Source organism: Drosophila busckii, chromosome 3R (genome assembly GCF_011750605.1).
Source record: "Drosophila busckii strain San Diego stock center, stock number 13000-0081.31 chromosome 3R, ASM1175060v1, whole genome shotgun sequence".
NCBI classification, from domain to species: Eukaryota; Metazoa; Arthropoda; class Insecta; order Diptera; family Drosophilidae; genus Drosophila; species Drosophila busckii.
The window spans coordinates 6,949,266-6,967,788 of NC_046607.1; the positions used below are offsets into that span (position 1 = coordinate 6,949,266).

An 18,523-nucleotide genomic window follows, 5' to 3' on the forward strand; every position below is an offset into this window, starting at 1 on the left:
CGGTCGTAGCTGTTTATCAAGCGCCATTGTCACATTGCCAGCGCCAACAACAATGGGCTGGAATCCAATTATGACATAAAAATTTGCGTAAATTGTGAAATGTAAATTTTGTCAACACTTTCACTTTCACTTTCAACTAAAAAAGGGTTTGTGTGTGTCATTGCGCCCAAAGATAAGCAGACGCCCAAATTATTATTTGACACACGTAAATTTTAGGGTAGATAATAAAATGTGTGTGTGTTTCTGGGTGTGTGTGTGTGACTTTTATTGTTGCGGTAATTGGCAAATGGAGCTTGAATGAGTTGTACACCGACAAAAATTTATTGCGCCTGCTTTTTTAGTTGGCCAAGCCAAGTAATTGGCTCATAACTGCAAAACGTCAGTGAACTATGACACAGGCACGGCAGCCTCATCTATTTCAATTAAACTACAATATTTTATCTGGGCCTGCTGCTGTTGACCCCGCACGGACATTGCAAGCCTAACTGGGTCACTTCGGCAGCCCAATTGACGAAATGCGCGCCCGGCCACACACGCGGCCCCATTTGCTGGCTGCACTTTGATTTGGCACAAGGCTTCAGTCTACGCTGACCTTGCGAGCGACTGTACCAGCGCCAACATCAAGGCCTGTGCTCATACATATTGCAGTAACTGTACTGCATTGGAAATTCATGTTTACTTGCCAACGGGGAAGCAGCCCCAGAATGTAAACCAGGTCAAGCGTCAAGCCAACTACTGCTATATATGCTCTCGCTATTTACTTTATATGCTGCGTTTGGCTTAAACGCTTTTAGTTTCGAGCAAATGACGCTCGACGACGACGACGACGCATAGAAATTGAATTTAAAATAAAAGACTCGGCGAACTCTTTAGTGTTCGCTTTGCTCACGGGACGCATTTCAATTTAGCGCTCAAAGGCAAACGCATAAACTGCCAGACACACAGACAGACACAGGAAATGGCAAGAGGAAGAACTTGACGTACTTTGACTTTGGGGACAGGGGACACGTGTCTGTCACAACGGGCCAGAGCGGGCAAAATGGCCACATAATAATTCCCAAAACTCCAAAGAAATAATGCCAACGAAAATAAATGGTCAGAAGCAAATAAAAATTTATCAACCTGTGCGCGCTCGCTGTGGCTTCATGGAAAATTGAATACATCAACGGTACAGGACAGCGCAAGACCTGAGATGAAGTTCAACAAAATGTAGCAATGTGTACCGTTAGATGGTAGTGCCGCCATTTTGCGGGGATTATGGGTCGATGCCGAAAGCGGTTTATAGCGCAGCTCCGTAAAATTTTCCAGTTTCAGGCGCTCTGCGGCTTTCAAATTGCACCTGTGTGCCCAAGCTCACGCTCTTACGCGCACGTGTGTGTGACTGTATGTGTGTGCATATTTTCTAATGTGCTGTCAAAGTAGCGCGCGTAAGCCGCTTATGGCTAGCAAATTAGACATTTTGCGCATTGCATTTAATGCCCAGCAATCCTCACTGGACACTGCGCGGTTTACCAATACTAAAGTGCATGTGGCCATATGTGTGTTAGTGTGTGTGTGTTGCACTAATCCCTTAAAAGCGCAAAAAGCAAAGGAATTTGATCATAATGCATGCATAACTCTCTAGAGTCAGAGGTACAACACAATAAATTCCTTTTTTTTTTTTTCATTCATTCAGTTGCACTTTGTTTGCAGCTAACGGTTCATGCTCTGCTGCATGAGAATCCAACGCAGCATATGATTTGAAATTCCATTTAGAGTTTTGCTTTTTTGTTATTTTCAATTTACACACGCACACGCAATAACAATGAGAAACAAAAAAGTGAATTTCATTATTCCGAGCAGCAAATTTTGCAATCACTGCCCAGTCACTGCTTTATTTATTGCTATGCATTTTTATATTTTTACAAAAACTACTGCACAATAATATAAAATTTCTAATTCAGACAATGGCATTAGCTACTCTTGTAAATAAATAAATAAATATGCAGTTTGTTATCAGCTTGCTGCAGCTTTTTTATAATCAAAGTGTATAGCAAGTTGGTTGCGTCGCACCCTTTTCAATTTTAGCTCTACTTTGGGATTTCGTGTGGGATTTAAATATTCAATTCCTTAAATTTCGCAGCACTTGAAACACTGAGCCCCCACTAAGCCCCCCAAACGGCTCTGCAGCTGCGCTTCAATTTGTTATAGAATTAGATTGCTGCTTTGCCATTTATTCTTTTCTCATTTGCCTCGAAGTTGGCAAGTGTCGACGCATTTAATTGCAAATGATAACAGCGGCCTTGCTTAAAGTTCTCTTTACGCTTCTTTTACTTTTCACTTTGTCCCTGGCTGACCCAATTTGGACTTGAGCGAAAGTGTTTTTTTCACTGTTTGCTTTTGACTTTTTCGCTTCGTCTGCAACTCCCAATCTTCCTGTTTAGATAAAACGCCAAATACCGGAAGATTTTTAATTAGAATTTTTTCCCCCACACACACACACACAGAGCAAAAACACAATTATTGAACTCCAACAAAGCGGCAGCAACTTAAGCACATTTAGCCCCAGCCCCCCAGTTCCAAAAGGAGTTCGAACAATGCCTTGGCCCCTTCGTCAGCTTAAATCATTTTCATAACTTTTGGGGCCCGGTTTTGTGTTTTGAGCTTTAGTAGTTTTGTAAGCTGCAGGGCTGCTATTGTTGTAGCCCTGCTGTAATTTAATACACGAACATTGCTTAATTAATTATTTCGACTTGCGGCTTCTGACTGCAACCAAATTAAAATGTAATCCAATATGAGTTGAGGCAAGTTGCGCTCGCTCGCTCGACTCGATTTGTTTGCATTGATCGCCGCTTAGGTAACAACAGACAAAATGCAAATGAGTTTTTTGTCGAGTCATGTAGCGAGAGAATAACGCCTAATCAAATAGTAATAGTAATAACATGGCCTGTCGCTATCTGGGCCTGGCCAAACTGCTTCGAGCGAAAGCAAAGCCGGCAAATGAAATTGACTCTTTGCCATAGTAATTTTCATAAATTTTCCAGTTTTCAGCCATCGAAAATTTCCGCATTTTTTCGAACCAAAGTAAAAAGTAAACAAACAGCAAAAAAAATGCAGTAGCTCGAGCTCGGAACACGCTGCGATGACGTAATGGCCAATGCAAACATTTCATTTGAATAACTTGGCAATCAAGAGACTGAAGCACACAGAGCGGCCAAAGCGGCGTATGCGCAACCTGGCAAAAGTATAAAGCGAAAAGCATGTACACAAAACAAAAAAAAAAAAAGAAAAACAAAATCGAATTGGCTTTTTCGTTCAGTGGGCAATTTTTACGCAGAGGAGACGCCTTCGCTTTTGCTTTTTTTTTTTTTTGGGCAGCCGTGACGTTGCCTTTGGCGCTAAAAGTGTTTGGCTGGCTGGCGCTTTTAATTTTGTTGCCTGCCTTTAAACTTCAATGAGCATTTTGATTGCGCCTCAATTGCTGCCCGGACAGCGTAAATCGAATTCATGCACGTATATGTAGAATATATGTCTATGTATAGTCTGTGAAAATGTTTGGCCTCTAGGCTTTACTTACAGCATGTGGCATTTCTAAAAGTTGCGTAGTCGAGCACTGCGTCAATGTGGCGTAGAACGCACTCACCTGCAAAACAGAGAGAGAGAGAGAGAGTTATAAACTCAATTATGAACATGTTATGGGGATAAGCTTAATAAATCGATTAACGTATTGACATTCGGCAGTTTTAAATGGCATAAAACTAAAGCCCAGCGCTGTCTGCTCAGCTCGCATGTCGCGCTATAGTCAACCAGAGAGAGATATATCCTTACTCGTGTGCCCCCATTTATTTAGTTTAGCATGTCGGGGTCAAAGCGTTTGTGTTGCCGCGACATTCGTGCGCAAAGTCAATTGCAATTGGGTCTATAAATATGCATGCGAATTGCGATTGCTATCGAGCAATCTTGTTTGCCAGCCAAAGTAACCGAAGTAAAGTAGAGTTTTTTTCTAAGTGTATTTCATAGTGATGCATTTGGCTTTTAGCATTTTCATGTCGCCGCTCATTTACAACAAATGCCAGGCATTGGTTTTGAATTTCCACTAATTGCCATGTTAATTGTAAGGCAATTACAGACGCCAAAGCTAAAGCCGGCCACAGCTTGAGTCGCGGCCAGCAGCTGATGATTGCATGTTGCAGCTCCTTGTTTTATTATTCTTGTTTTTAATTTCAGTTGTTGTTGCTTCTGCTGCTGTTTTTTTTATGCCAGCTAACTTTAATTCGTGGAAAGCGCTTTAATTGACTGTTTTAACAAATTTAATGCATGACTAAAAGCACAGACTAAGCGCAAGAGAGAGCGAGAGAGAGCGCGCGAGACATGAGTCGACAATAAATTTGGTTAATTAGCAGCAGCGTTGAGCTTGAGACAAAATAAAAACAATTGGGCAGACGAGTAGAACGAGTGCAGCAGCAGCCAGCTATTTGTCATGCATGCGCAATTAATCAAAAGTTGAATGACTTGACATTATTGCCACATACTAAGTACTGAAGCTGATTAAACACATTCCCAAGCGTTGAATTCTTTTCGCTTTGAAATATTTATAAGCGATGAATGGTTGGAGTAAAGGCGACATTAAGTATACGCATTGTTGCTGAACCGAAATTTCAAGTTCAATGCTAAGTCTGTTACAATCAAAGCGTATTAAAGAGCTGGAAGTGTCTTATTTATAAGCAATGTGTGATTGTGGATAGCTTAAAGTAAATAACGTATTAAGTATACGCATTGTTGTTGAGCTGCACAAGCTGAAAGCTAAATGCTTAACTTTTTTATGCAAGTTCAATGCTAAGCGTGTTGTACTCAAAGTGTATTAGCTAGTTCGCTCTGCTGCTGCTGCTTGGCAACTGCAGCAGTGCGAAAAATTAGTCATCATTACGCCTACGCTGTAAAATCAGTGCAAACGGGCAAGTTGTGTGGGCCGACCATGCCCAGCGGGTGGGATAATTGACCTCTAAATATACTTGGTCCAGTCGCTTGCTCACAGTTTTAAAATAAATGCTTTAAAATGCGCCCCATTCACAAAGAGACAGAGAGAGCGGCGAGCGCCGCAAAGTAGGCTAAAAATATTTGGCACACACACACACAGCGAGCGCGCAATCATTATGATAATACTGATGATGATGTTGCTGCTGATGGTCCAATAACCTTTTACACGGCTCTCGCACAGCTTGAATGCCATTGACACTGCTTCAGCCTCAGCTTGAAAGCGAGACCGGCGCGTTCTTTATTATTTGACTATCGAGCCGAGAGCGTTGAGAAGAGGCTCACGCACTTTTTGTTTGCTGGAACTTTGTGCACACGTTTTGCTTTTGTTTTTGTTTTGACTTTGGCAACACAAATATATATAATATATATATATATATAAAATTCAACGTTGTCGTGGGGATTTTATGGCTTTGAGACAGGCGAACTGCGTACTGCGCGCGTTGGCGTCGTCTGCGCCAGTCGCCTGCGTGCGAATGCCTCGTTTCAAGGATACTTTGCTGGATTTGCCTTTTGGCTTATTATTGTGTCGTTGGCACGCATCGAGCACGTTAAATGCTTAAGCATCAAATATGTAAATAGATAAAGCTTGGATGCCAGCGTATTAAACAAAATCTGGCAGCACGAAATTGAAAACTGCAGTTGGCGAAAGGATCACACCTGAGCAGTAGTAGCTGAAGCAATTAAGCTAAAAGGAGTCAGACACTCGGACAATCCACGTACCCACCCCCACCTCCCCTGCTGTGGAAGCGCGCAGCACGCAATGCTTGCAAGTTGAACAAACTCAATGAGTATATATTATTTTGCTTGCTGCTCACTCATTCTCAGTCTCTCTCCTTCTCTTTCTCAGTACACAATAAATTGTTAGTATGTCTGTAGGTATGTAAAATTGTCAAATATGTCTAGACGGCGAAGGTCATTTTGGATAACGGTTAAGGGCATTCCATTGTACATTGTATGTGTGTGTGTGTGTGTGTGTGTGTTGGGAAATTCCTTTGATTCTGTTTACGATTCATTTCGGTTTTGACTTGCTAATTGATGTTTTTATGTCATTTGATTTGATTTCATTTGTCGCCTCAAAAACGTGACTCAAACAGCGAACTGGACTACAGACTCGAGCGGCAGCAGTCTGACCCGCTTTCAATTGCCATCAAATGTTAATTTAATTGCAGTTTTATTTGTTATTGTTTTTTGTTGTATAGTCTACGCATTTGTATTTGAATGAAACGATGGCTCATAGATCTTACAACTGCAGCTGTAACTGCAAATGAAACTGGTATGCAAAACTGTCAGTGTGTGCGTGTGTGTGGCTGTGTGTGTGTTGAACGTTGTACATTGAGCGCTGCTGCTGCGTTTCAATTCAATTTGTTGCGCATTTTGCTTTATGCCTGTGGCATTGTTTCAATTTCATTTCCTTGGCTGTATTTAGTGCATTGACTTTTGCCAGCAACAACAACAACAACACAATTTGCTGCTAATTTTCTTAGCCAAGTCAGCGATGCATTAGGGCATACAACAAATTTGAAAAACAAAACTGTAGCCATCCATCGATTTGCTTATCAGCCCAGCACGCGCGTCTAGTCGCAACTCAAGGCCGTTTAGCTATGACATTTTTCAAACATCAATCTCTAATCTGTTGCCGCTTGGTGTTGTTGCTGCTTGCTTTTCACACTTAACTGGCAAGACAGCAACAACTGCGACTGCGACTGCAGTGGCACGACCTTGACGGCATTGAACTCACTTTAGCCACCCCCCCATAAACTTTTTTCTATAAGTTTATTTCGCGTACATAAAATAAAAACATCTATTTTATGACTTATCGCTGATAAGATAGCGACACACACACACACACAATTTGCATCATAAAATCAAACAGCCAAACAACTCTATTTGCCATTTTCTATTTACACAAAAAGTTGCAAAACTGTTTACCGTTTTACCAACTTACAGTTCACTTCTGTTGCTGTTGCTGCTGCCAATAAGTCTGGCGGTAAATCCATTCGCGTTTTATTACAGCCACACATAGATAAATAGCACGAGTGTGTCGAATTGTATGCAATAAGCTTTTTTTTCCTGATTACTCTATTCTAAAATGATTGCTCACTGCTGTTGCTTTTTTTTCTTTCTCCTTTTATGACAGCTTATTGTGCCAGCAGCTAATGAACTGAAAGTGCATGACGCAAATACAAGCACACATACTACTCTATATACTTGTTTTAAGATATTTAAGCACTCGATTTAAATGCCAAAAAGCGCGGCAGCGCTGATCTCAGAGATAAGCGTTCAATAAACTTGAATTATTATTGTTGACAAGACTTGCATGTGGTGGAGATTTTGCGTTTAGATTGCCAGCCAAGCTTTAAAAGCTCACACAATTTAATGTTGCGTACATAATTATTGTTTAAGCCAATGCACTACCCTTCAGTGCGGCTGTTGGTGATTTCATCAATGAAGCAGCGAATTCACCAACGCCTAGTATTGCAAGCATTGGAATAAATTGGAAGTTATTAATATAGAAGCAGGTGAACTCTGTTAAAGTTCAATGTTAATTACACCAATGATAATTACACCAATGATAAATTTTATGATTAAGTAAGCAAGGAATTACTTGGAAGTTTTTATTGTAGAATAAGCTTCAAAAGCAGGTGAACTTTGTTATAGTTCACCAATGTTAATCACATCAATGTTAATTACACCAATGATCAAGTAAGCAAGGAATAACTTGGAGGTTATTATTTTAGAATAAGAATTAAAGTAAGTTCATCAATCTCAATCGGACCAATGCAATCATTGCAATGATAATGCAACCTGGATGCTTTATTATTATTAATTTAGAATAAGAATCGAAGCAGGTCTGTTAAAATTCACCAATGTTGATCACAAGAATGTTAATTTCACCAATGTTAATTACATTGGAGGGTGTTATTTTAGAATAGAAGTCAAAGGTGAACTCTGTTCAAATTCACCAATGTTAACTACACCATTAGTATGTAATTTCACCAATTTTACTTGCATTGGAGGGTGTTATTTTAGAATAGAAATCAATGCTGGTAAACTCTATTAAAGTTCACCAATGTTAATCACACCAATGGTACATATTTTCACCAATTCGAATTGCATTGGAATAAGAAGCAAATGCAGATGAACTATGCCATACCAACGTTAATCACACCAATATGAATTACACCAATAGCAATTTCCCCAATGCTAATTGCACCCATATTTTTTTTGTATGACTAAGTAAGCAAGAGCTGATGAGCAGTAATCAGCGTTCACCAATGAGTCGAACTGAAGGGAATGCACGAATTGACAAATAAACGACTGCAGCTGTATGTGTGTGGCATGTGTGATAAAAACTGACTGCGCATTTGCTTTATGTCATGCCATTTTAAAATTCAAAAGTGCTATCGAGCGATGTCAGTTAATAATAGTCCACATATTGTGGCAGATGACAATAAAAGTGCACTGACTGGTGTGTTGTTGTTGTAAACTGATTGCAGCATTGGGAAATATAAATATGCAGCCATATGCACGTGTGTGTGTGTGTGTGTGTGTGTGCTCGTCGCACTGGCACCTGGCTTCTATTACATGCGCATGGAATTATTACAAAAGCCACCAAACAGCAACAATTGCAAATAAAAGCTAAAATTAAAAGCGGGCAATTTTCTATGGCACCCAAACCCGAACCACCAGCCACCCAGCCACACCCACCCACCCAACGGCAGGCAGGCAGGCAAACTTCAGTGCACCGCAACAGAAACGCCTTTGGTTTTGTTTTGCGTGCCATATGCGAGTTTCAAAGGATTTCCGGTTTATGCTGTTGCTTGCCAACTGCCAACCCCAAGTCCAAGCCCAAGTTGCAACGCTGCTTGCTGTAACCTTTGTAATTGTTTTGTTAGTAAAATGCAAGCCACATCGGCCAAGCTAATAGCCCAGTCAATATTTATTATTTATGCGCCCACAGTCTGAACTTTTGTGCTTTAATAATAAATCGCAGTGCGAAAATCATTGCAGCAGTTGACAAAAGCAATATTGGAACAATCAAAGGGTTTATTAGTTTTTAAGTTATTTCTTTGAGCGCTACGCTCGCATTGTTTGACAACTGTGTGTGTGTGTGTGTGTATTTTTAATTGCCTGCTGCGCATCAAAGGGACAAAGGAATAGTCACTAGATTTGACCAGCAGCACAGCTGGAAATCGAAGCTGCTCCAACACTCCTCACTAGGAGGGGGGGGGCACAGTTCAATGCCGCGCGCCGCTCATTGTTTGTCAGTGGGCGGGGCATGCGGCATGCATATCAAAAGGTAAGCCTTAGTGATGGTGCCACGTGTCGTGTTAACGAAAGTCGTGAGTTGCCTACAAAATGTTGCATGCTCATCTCTAGCTCAGCAGATTTTTTCGGCTTTTGCTATTGCTGCTGCACTGACTTTAACCTCAAGTGCTGTACGTGCCCCACTCAGCTCCCCACTCAGCTGCTGCTGCTGCTTCATCATCAACATCGTTGTAGTCGTTGCTTTAGCCACGGCTTTTGTTTTCGATTTGAGCCCCGTTTTGCTTTTGCTCACCGGCTTCATTTTTCTGCTTTTCTTTGCTGTTTTTTCTTTTTCAGCTGCAACGTTTACGTTGCCAGCAATGTTTATGCCGGTTGTTGCTGCTGATGTTGCTGTTGCCCCGTTGCTGTTGTTGTGGTAGGTCGGCCTGCCTGGCTGCCTGTTGTTGCTTATCCTGCTGTGTCGTTGAACCCTAAACCGGTGCAAAAGGAACTAAGGCAATACCTGTACCTGGTGCCTATAGCTGGGCATTGCATGTCGCCACAACGTGCAGCAGAAACCTTTTCCAAAAACGCCAACGCTGCTGCTGCTGCTGCTGCTGCTGCTGCTGCTGCTGCCACTGCCACTGCCACTGACTCTCTCGCAAAGTTACTGCACTTGACTTTGCTTGGGAGTGCAGTGGGGTGTGCAACTGTCGCAGGACACGGCTTTGACAAGTTTAGCTGAAGCCAGGCGAGGGCGCATAAGCATAAAAGCCGACTAAGCACCAACACACAAAACAACAACAACAACAAAGTGAAATGAGCTAAATAAATGTAAACAAGCTCGAAAGTTGTTGCTGTTGCACATGCCGTTGCAACGTTGTTAGTGCGCAATGGCGCCATGGCAACCCTTTTATTGCCACACACACACACACACACACTGAAGCCAAAGCAAGCAAATGTGTGCGCCCTTTGCTTCTATTGAAATTTTGTTCATAGCATCGATGTTTGCCTTGCCCAGCGGCTTTGGCTTTGACAGTTTCAGCAGCTCATGCTATAAATTTTAGAGTTGTGTCCAGCAAAAATAATATAAATATATTGTTAAAATGTAAGCTTGATCTTGTTGCAGTTCATTGAAATTGCCTTTGGCCAATTCGTTGCTTTAATGCGCACATCACGATAAGTTTGGCTTAGAGAGAGGGAGCGGGCCCTAACGCTTCATAATTTTGCAGCAGGCAACGAACATTGCCCAGCGGACAGAAAGAGACGGACGAACGGACGGACAGACTAAATCGATGGAGCAACAACAGCAACGATCCCTCAGCGCTTAGTTTCCCATTTGCCGACATGTAAAATGATGCGTAAACAATATTCTGACGCATCATTAAAAACGCCTGAACAGGGCAACGAGCTCGTTCCCATTCAGCTGGGAAATCAGCTCGATTCAAAGTGCGTGTGTGTGTGTGTGATCATGTTCTGCTTCTTCTTCTTATTGCGCACATACAACGAACATGATTATGATGACGCATCGCGATGCATGAAAGACAACCCAGTTCCCAGTTGAAGCTGCTGCTGCTGCTGGCCCTGCCTCAACAACAGCAACAGCAACAGCAACAGCAATGGGCAACATGAGCAACAACAACTTATTCAATTTTGCGCGCTTGGACACGGATCGGGGCCAGTGACTGCAGTCGGGATTGCAACAGCGCACACAGGCCGATCTCGTCATGTCCACCTTCATGCGCAGCACATTCGAGTTCAACTGCCTCGAGTACGCACTCCCCACTGCCCACTGCACACTCCGAGCTCTGTGTCTGTGTCTGTGCCTCTTGCTCTATGGGGCATGCATGTATCGCTTGATCGTTTGGGCTGGCCCTTTATGTTGCTCTGTTGCTGTTGCTTGTTTATGCTGATCTCTGTAATGAGATATAATGCCGGCCGGCCGGCTATGGCCGCAGTCGCTTTACGGCACCGCCACCTGACCTCACATAGAAATGGGAGCTGTGGAGCTGCCTCAATGCGAAGAGAGTTGTGCATAAATTTAGCGCAGAGGGTTGCTCAAAAACTAAATCACAATTCTATCAGCGAATTCATATAATATTAAATTTGTATAAATTATTTAAATTGCAGCCGCTGCATCTTTAATTCATAAATGTAACTCATGGACTTGCCCACAATACACACACACACACACACACACACACACAGACACATGTGTGTGTAGCCATTGTATATGATCATCATTATCATGCTGCATTCGTGATTATTGTCAACAACAACAGCAGCAACGTTGATAAGTCGTGCGGCGACAGCAGCATCGAAATAAATTGTTACATACATCGCCATATATATATAGATATATATATGGGTAGAAGTTGAGAGCGCTCACTGACCTGCCACAAGCGCCCCAAGCTACGCTGAAGTGGCAGAGTGACGCATTGGCGAAATGACAAAAGCGTACAGAATCCGCAAACATTATGCATACAGCTGATTTTGATTGCGACCAAGAGTCTTATGCTGCGTTTTGGGCGCGGTGAGGGGCGCAACTCGTTCAGTGTGTGTATATTAATGACCGGCCTCGACCCCAAGCAGCAGCAGCAGCAGCAGCAGCTCAAACGTCAACGAACGTGCACAAGTAATAAAGAAATCTTCAATGTTGGCGGGGGCGCACGTCCAAGTTGAGGAGGTTGAGCTCGCTGCTCAACAACAAAAATTGGCAAGCGCGTTCAAGAGGCGCATAAATTACAACGGGGCTCGGCTCTACTTGAGGTTGCTGCTGCTGCTGGCAGGAAATGCATTGCATTGGCATCGTCACATCGTTGACATTGCTGCCGCCCTCAATTTGCCACACCCACTACGCAGTGCACATTCCGCTTGATGTTATATATTTTGTTTAATTTTTTAATTGCCGCCGCCGTCGTGTGGGTTTTTGTGTTTTTCTTTTGTTCGCCGCCTGCCATCGAAGTTGGTAATTAAATATGCGTAATGCGGTTTGTTCTTTGTTCTTGTTAAGCACCTCAGCAGCCTCAGATTTCCTGCATTCGTTGCAGTTAATTGCGCACACACACACATATGTACAAAACTTAATTCAGACTACGACTTACAGATTTGGCGAGCTTAGCACACTGACAATTGCTTAAAGACAAATCGCTTACCTGCAATGTAGAGAAAGAAAATAAAATTTAGTTAGTTTAGTTAATTTACAACTTGAATTTCTTAGCATTACTTAAACAATTGTTTGTCTTGTCTGTGCAGCAGCCTAAACTGAACCTAACCCAACATTGCTTTTAGTTTTTGCTGCTGCTGTTGCTGCTGCTGTTGTTTTTCGGTTTTTATATCTGCGTCTCAGAATCATGTCGCGGAGCCAGTGAGCAACATGTTTGTGCTGCAGCAGCAACAGCAACAGCAACAACTTGGCGAGTGCTTGGGCACTCGGCGCTGGCCAAGCCTCTTGCCTGCTACTTTTTGCTACACACACACACACACACAGCGAGACACTAACACACATGTAATTTAGCGATGTTGTTGTTGATAATGCCTGCAATATTGCTGCTGCTGCTGCTGCTGCTGCTGCCTTGGACTTGCTCATCAACTGGATTTAGTGGCACATGCAAGCCGAAGCAAGTCCAAAGTCGTAGCTTGTTGCATTTAGTCATCGTCGTCGTCGTCGTCGTCCTCCTCCTGCGCCATTATCATCATCATCATTATCATTGTTTCTGTTGCTGTTGCTGCGTTCCACACCAACACCCGCTTTCCCACAATTGTTGCTGTTGTTGCTGTCGAGAGTGCAACAGAGTTCGTTCCACTCGTGCCTCTTTTATTTATGTTTTCCTCCATCGTTTTATTCGCATTGCACTTTGTTTTGATTTCGTGCATTTTGTTTTGCTATTCATATTTCTTCTGGATTTTGTATTTTGCTCGCAGCTCTCACTCACTCTCTTCGGCTCTTTCTCTGATAATTGCTGCAAGCTGCAAGAAACTGGATTCATGACGTCACCAATGCGAGGGCATTCACTTTATGTTGACTGTGGCTGCAACATGTTGCTGTTGCTGTTGCTGGCAATCAATTTATATCAAGCAGCCAACGCTCGCTCGGCCATTGCGGCAGCTTATGGCACACGAAATTTCGATAGCTCAGCTCATTGTCACGATAAATCAATTGCAACTCTGCTGCTGCGTCGCTAATGCGCTGCACAATGCATGTTGCAACAATTATTGCAGCTACTGTTTGCAATTTGAATTTGAAAGCATGTGCAACGCTTGACCTTTTTTTGCTGCCACTGAATTTATGAGCAGCGCACATGCAACATGTCAACAGCCACAGAACCAGAGGCAAGTCTGAGCTTGAGCTTCAACTGGCGTGCCCAGTGGATTTGAATCTGAATCATTAGCTGCATCCTGCAAGTGTTTCGCCAATAGATGCACAACAGACAAGCGCTGAGCACAAACTAAACGCAGCCGCTTAAGATGAATTCGCGAAGATTGCAGCAGCAGTTGCATGCAGCAGTTCAATGGCTCAGCTGGACCCTTTGGGTTCAATGCTCCAATTGCTTAGTGGGACACTTTGTTGCCGCTGGCGCAGTAAATCAGACAGCAGAAAATCAACAGATGCTCGTAAAAAACTAAACAATCGCCTCATTAATTACAATTAGAAGTGTTTATTGCCAAAGCGCAGCCATAAAATCCCAACTTGCGTCATCTTCAAAGCAACTCCAAGCCCAAGCACAAGCCCAACTTAACGATCGCAGTTAGCCACACAACTTAGCCACAAGAGTTGCAAGCACAGGCGCTTGATGAGTTTGACAGTGGAGCGCTGCAGGTTCGAGAGTCGCCACGCCGCCGCCGCCGCTGCTGCCACTCGGGGGCATTTCTGTAAGATTCATCAATCAACAGCTGTCAGTGCCGCCAGCAGCCGGCGACCAGTTTGCTGCACAGCCTCCTGCTCTTGCTCTTTCTCTTTCTTAGGCTTAGTGACTGTTTGCTTTATGCGTCTGTCAGTTGGCGGCGGCGCATGCGCAGCATTTCGACATTTGGCCAGTGCCAATTTCAATTCAGAGTGAGGCACCCTGCTGCTGCAGCTTCCTGTTGCAAGCGTCAGTGCAGTTCACTTGGCTTCACTCGTAACTTCCTCAGCTCGTTTGCTTTGCTTTGCTTTTGTTTGTTTATTCATTTGGCCAGCAAAATTGCTACTCGCTCAGCTGTCGCTCAGGCTGCGCGTTAATTTTGTTGCACGAATATTGCATAATCATAGCACAAACAAACAAATTGCAGCAGCAGCAGCATCAATGTCATGGCTCGTTAGAATCAAATCTGTGTGGCTTACGTATTTAACTTTAATCCATCCGTAGATTGTTTCCAACTGCAAAGGGTTAACGCTGAGCTTTTAGCATTTCCAGGCCATTTAGCATAGTCTGTGCCACGCCCCCACCACAATCGCTGCGCTGCGCTGCTCGACTGACTTTTTCTCAATCAATTCACTCATCATATTTAAACACCTGTCGTTTGGCACTCACCTTGCTGCTCTCGGACATTTCTTTTTGCTTTGTATGTTGGTCAAGAGCGAACTCGAACTGTCTTTGCACTTTGATTTGCCAGCCCAGCCGCGCTGCAATTTGTCCCAGCTAAAGTTGCTTTGGGCCATGCGATAAACAGAGTGCAGCGACCGCACACACACACACACACGCATACTCTATATGTGTGTATTCTTGGATTACTCAGCGTGGTGGTAAAATTGACGGCTCTGCCCACAAGAAGTGGGCAAAAGTTTTTGCTACGCAAAAAGCGGAAATTGGGTTCGTTAGCTGTAAGCGCATAAAACGAGTCTATAAACACAATTGCTAAGAGGGAGGGGCGGAGCTTGTAGGGGGGGGTGGTTGATAATGAGCTCAGCGTTTGATATTAAACACACAAAGGCAAAGGTGCTTGCTCTTTAGTTAATTGTTGTTGCAACCAACAGCTGCAGGTTTCTCAAAAACTTTGTGCTTAATAATTAATAATTAATAATTTATGGCAATAGCATTTTCCTCATTTTACGCCAAAGTGTATAATTAAAAGCTTTTTAATAATTTTCACTGAACTCTCTACATTTACGTTTGTGTCTGTTTATTGACTCTTCAATGTGCAAATTGCACGCAGCACTTTTGCGTGTGTGTGTGTGTGTGAGTGTCTGTGTGTGTGTGAGTGTCACCTGGCAATTTTTTTTTGTTCAGCTACTAGTTAAGCTGATTTATGAGCGCAACTCACGGCTAGCAACATGAAAAGCAGCGGCTAATTGAAGGGAATTTGCACGTGAATCAAGGCACTGCACATGGGCGTAGCCAGTTGGCAATTAAGAGGGGGTTAGGCTCAATAAATCAATGCTTTAAAATATGATAATTGATGTACATTATAATAGGGACATATATATAGAATAAATATAATTTAGATTATTCATTTAAAAAGTTCTTTGCTAATAAAATATTATACTAAAATGTTGTACAGTATTTTTTTATAACAATTCAGTATTTTCTTATCACAATTTTCTACTTCAAACAGCTTAGACTGCATTTCTTATAAGTTTCTAAAATATTTCGTAATAAATTGATCAATATATAGTATTAAAATATATATCCGATCATTCTATACGAATAGTATTTTTAACAGTATTTTTTATAATATTTCAGAATGCTTTTTCAGTATATTTTCTTATCACAATTTTCTACTTTGAACAGCTTAGACTGAATTTCTTATAAATTTCTAGAAATCTGCATAATAAATTGATTAATATATAGCATAAATATATAATAGATAGATCAGTATTTTTTATAATACTTTAAAATTTGTAGTTGAACTTTCTTCTGCGCATTTTCTTATTACAGTTTTCTATTTCAAGCAACTTAGACGGCATTTCTTATAAATTTCTATAATTCTTCGTAACAAATCTATTAATATAAAGCATAAAACCAGTATTTTTTACATTATTTCAGAATTTTTAATTGAGCTTTTTTCAATGCAATTTCCTATCACAATTTTCTTTTTCAAACAGCTTAGTTCTTCGTACTAAATTGATTAAAAAATAGCGTAAATATTAGAAAATTCTATTCGAATATTTTTGTACAATTTGAACAGTATTTTTTATAATAATGCAAAAACTTGTGCTTAAACTTTCTTCAGCGCATTTGCTTATTACAATTTTCTGTATTCAACTGTATTTCTAGCTATCTTCCCCCTGTTAACTACGCCCATGGCGCAGCTCACACATCTCACTGCTACCAGCTGGTTACAGATCGTTAAGTAATGCTCTGGCAATTGTATAGACTCGCATTTCAATCAAATTACAAAGCATGCACAAAATGTTATTAAAAAAAAAATGGGAAAATATGAAAAATAAAAAAGTTGCAGCGATCTGTGAACAATACGTAAATCGTTAACGTAATTTTAGCTTATGGCAACACAAAATATAGTCAGATAACTAAATAAATACACAAGCTGGGCAAACGGTATATATATATGTGTGTATGTGTATATATGTTTATTGTATATAACGGTGCACGGTATTGCAAGTGCGCAAAAATGAATGTGAATTTGATACGAGGCACATGCAATGGAAGTGGAAAAGCCACTCAACGTGCTCGACTCAGACAGCTTGACGCCAAAAGTTCCGTGTAATGATGATGATGATGAAATAACTGGGCAGAGCTTATTGTTCTTGTTGTTATGTCAGTTAGTCAGTAGTCAAAGCAATTATAGCGCAGAGGCAATGGAAATTCCCAAAGCAAAGTGCAGCGTTGTTTATTAACTGGCAGCAGCATTTGGCCAAGTTATGTGTAACTCAAGATGCTAAGCATAGCAACAATTATAATGAGCAATTGCCACAGCAGCAGCAGCAGCAGCAGCAGCAGCATGTTGCATGTGCAGCTAAGTCGAAAATGTCGCTTAGCCCTTTTTGCCGGCTAATTAATAAATTAAAGCAACTAAAGTTTATTGTGGCTTTATGCAAATTGCTAGCAATCACTTAAGCACTTTTTTTGTTTATTATTTTTTTTTGCGCAAATTAGTTGTTGCTGCATGTTGCTTTCAAACTTGGCGCATTGTGTGAATTTGTATTTAATTTTTGAATTCTTCAAGGCCAAGCAAATTGACTGACTCGAGGTTTTTTATACTTTTTTGCGCTTTTATATAATTTATTTTTTGCAACCTGTCGCTAATATTTCGACGCATTTGTTATGCTCAGCTTAGCTCATTATGATGTTCATTATGATATTTATAGCCGCTGCAGTCATTCATCATGTTGAATAAAAAATTAATAAGCGCCCACATGCAGAGCCAGGAAGTGGCGCAAAAAAAAAACTGCTAAAGTTAAGTATCCGACACCTTGGCTACTTAAATGAGCTACAATTATAAATCACACACTTGTTATACAAACATAGAATATAAAGCTCCAAGCTCTTTGCTTTGTTTATTATAATTTGCACTTTTTCACTTTGCGTTTTGACCGATTGCCGTCAAGGTTAGCCAAACAACGCGCAGTTGGCAACAAATTGCAGCCAAAAAATGAAAAACAAAATGAATTTGTTTATCGTGCAGCGATTAGAGCCCAATGACATTAAACTGAACACTAAAGTGCGTGCCCAAACTCAAATGCGCTGACTTAATGCTGAGCTGAGCTGATTATTATTATTATAAGCAGCTGATTCATGTGCGCGATTAGGGGAAGACTAAGTGCTAAGCTACTATTCTAAAGTTGTCAGCGCCAAAAACAGGAAATGTTAATAATAAATCGAATTACTTTCAATAAAACGAATCAATTTGTAAGCTACACACATTACGTTCCATAATACGGCGTATGGCGCGTAGTTATTTTCGAAAATGTAAATAAAACGCGTATACGCGGCGTAAGTAAACGAACGCGCGAGCGAGCGAAAGAAAGCGAATGAACCGCATGAACTCGGCCGATCGGTTGAATGTACTGCGCCTTGGATACAACACAGCGCAACTTAACAAATGTATAAATTTATACTTTGAATTATTTATGTTGCGCGGTGGCGTAAATTTAGGGGAGGGGAAGGATTCAACACAAAAAGGAGGCAGCAGCAGCAAACATTCGTCTGGACACTTGTTATGCAAATGTGAATCAGAAAAATTTGTGCAACAAACAAATTTGCAAGTTAAAACAAACATCGAGTGTAAGCTATATATAACGTATATATAGCTATAGGTAGCGCAAGCAAGCGAGCTGTCGTCATTGCTACAAGTCACAAACAGTAGCTGCTGCTGTTGC

General features: G+C 41.5%; 1 protein-coding gene across 2 annotated transcripts in view; it reads right to left on the reverse strand.

Annotated features, from left to right (window-relative positions):
* LOC108603416 (AF4/FMR2 family member 4) overlaps nt 1–18,523 on the reverse strand; it is a 98,419-nt gene that overhangs the window by 10,669 nt on the left and 69,227 nt on the right. The window contains exon 5 of one of the 2 annotated variants that reach the window (XM_033294122.1): nt 3,557–3,622. The exons of the other annotated variant lie outside the window; for it this stretch is intronic. Within the exon in view, the coding sequence (XP_033150013.1) occupies nt 3,557–3,622 (66 nt within the window). The remainder of the gene's footprint in view (nt 1–3,556; nt 3,623–18,523) is intronic. 2 annotated transcript variants of the gene reach the window in all.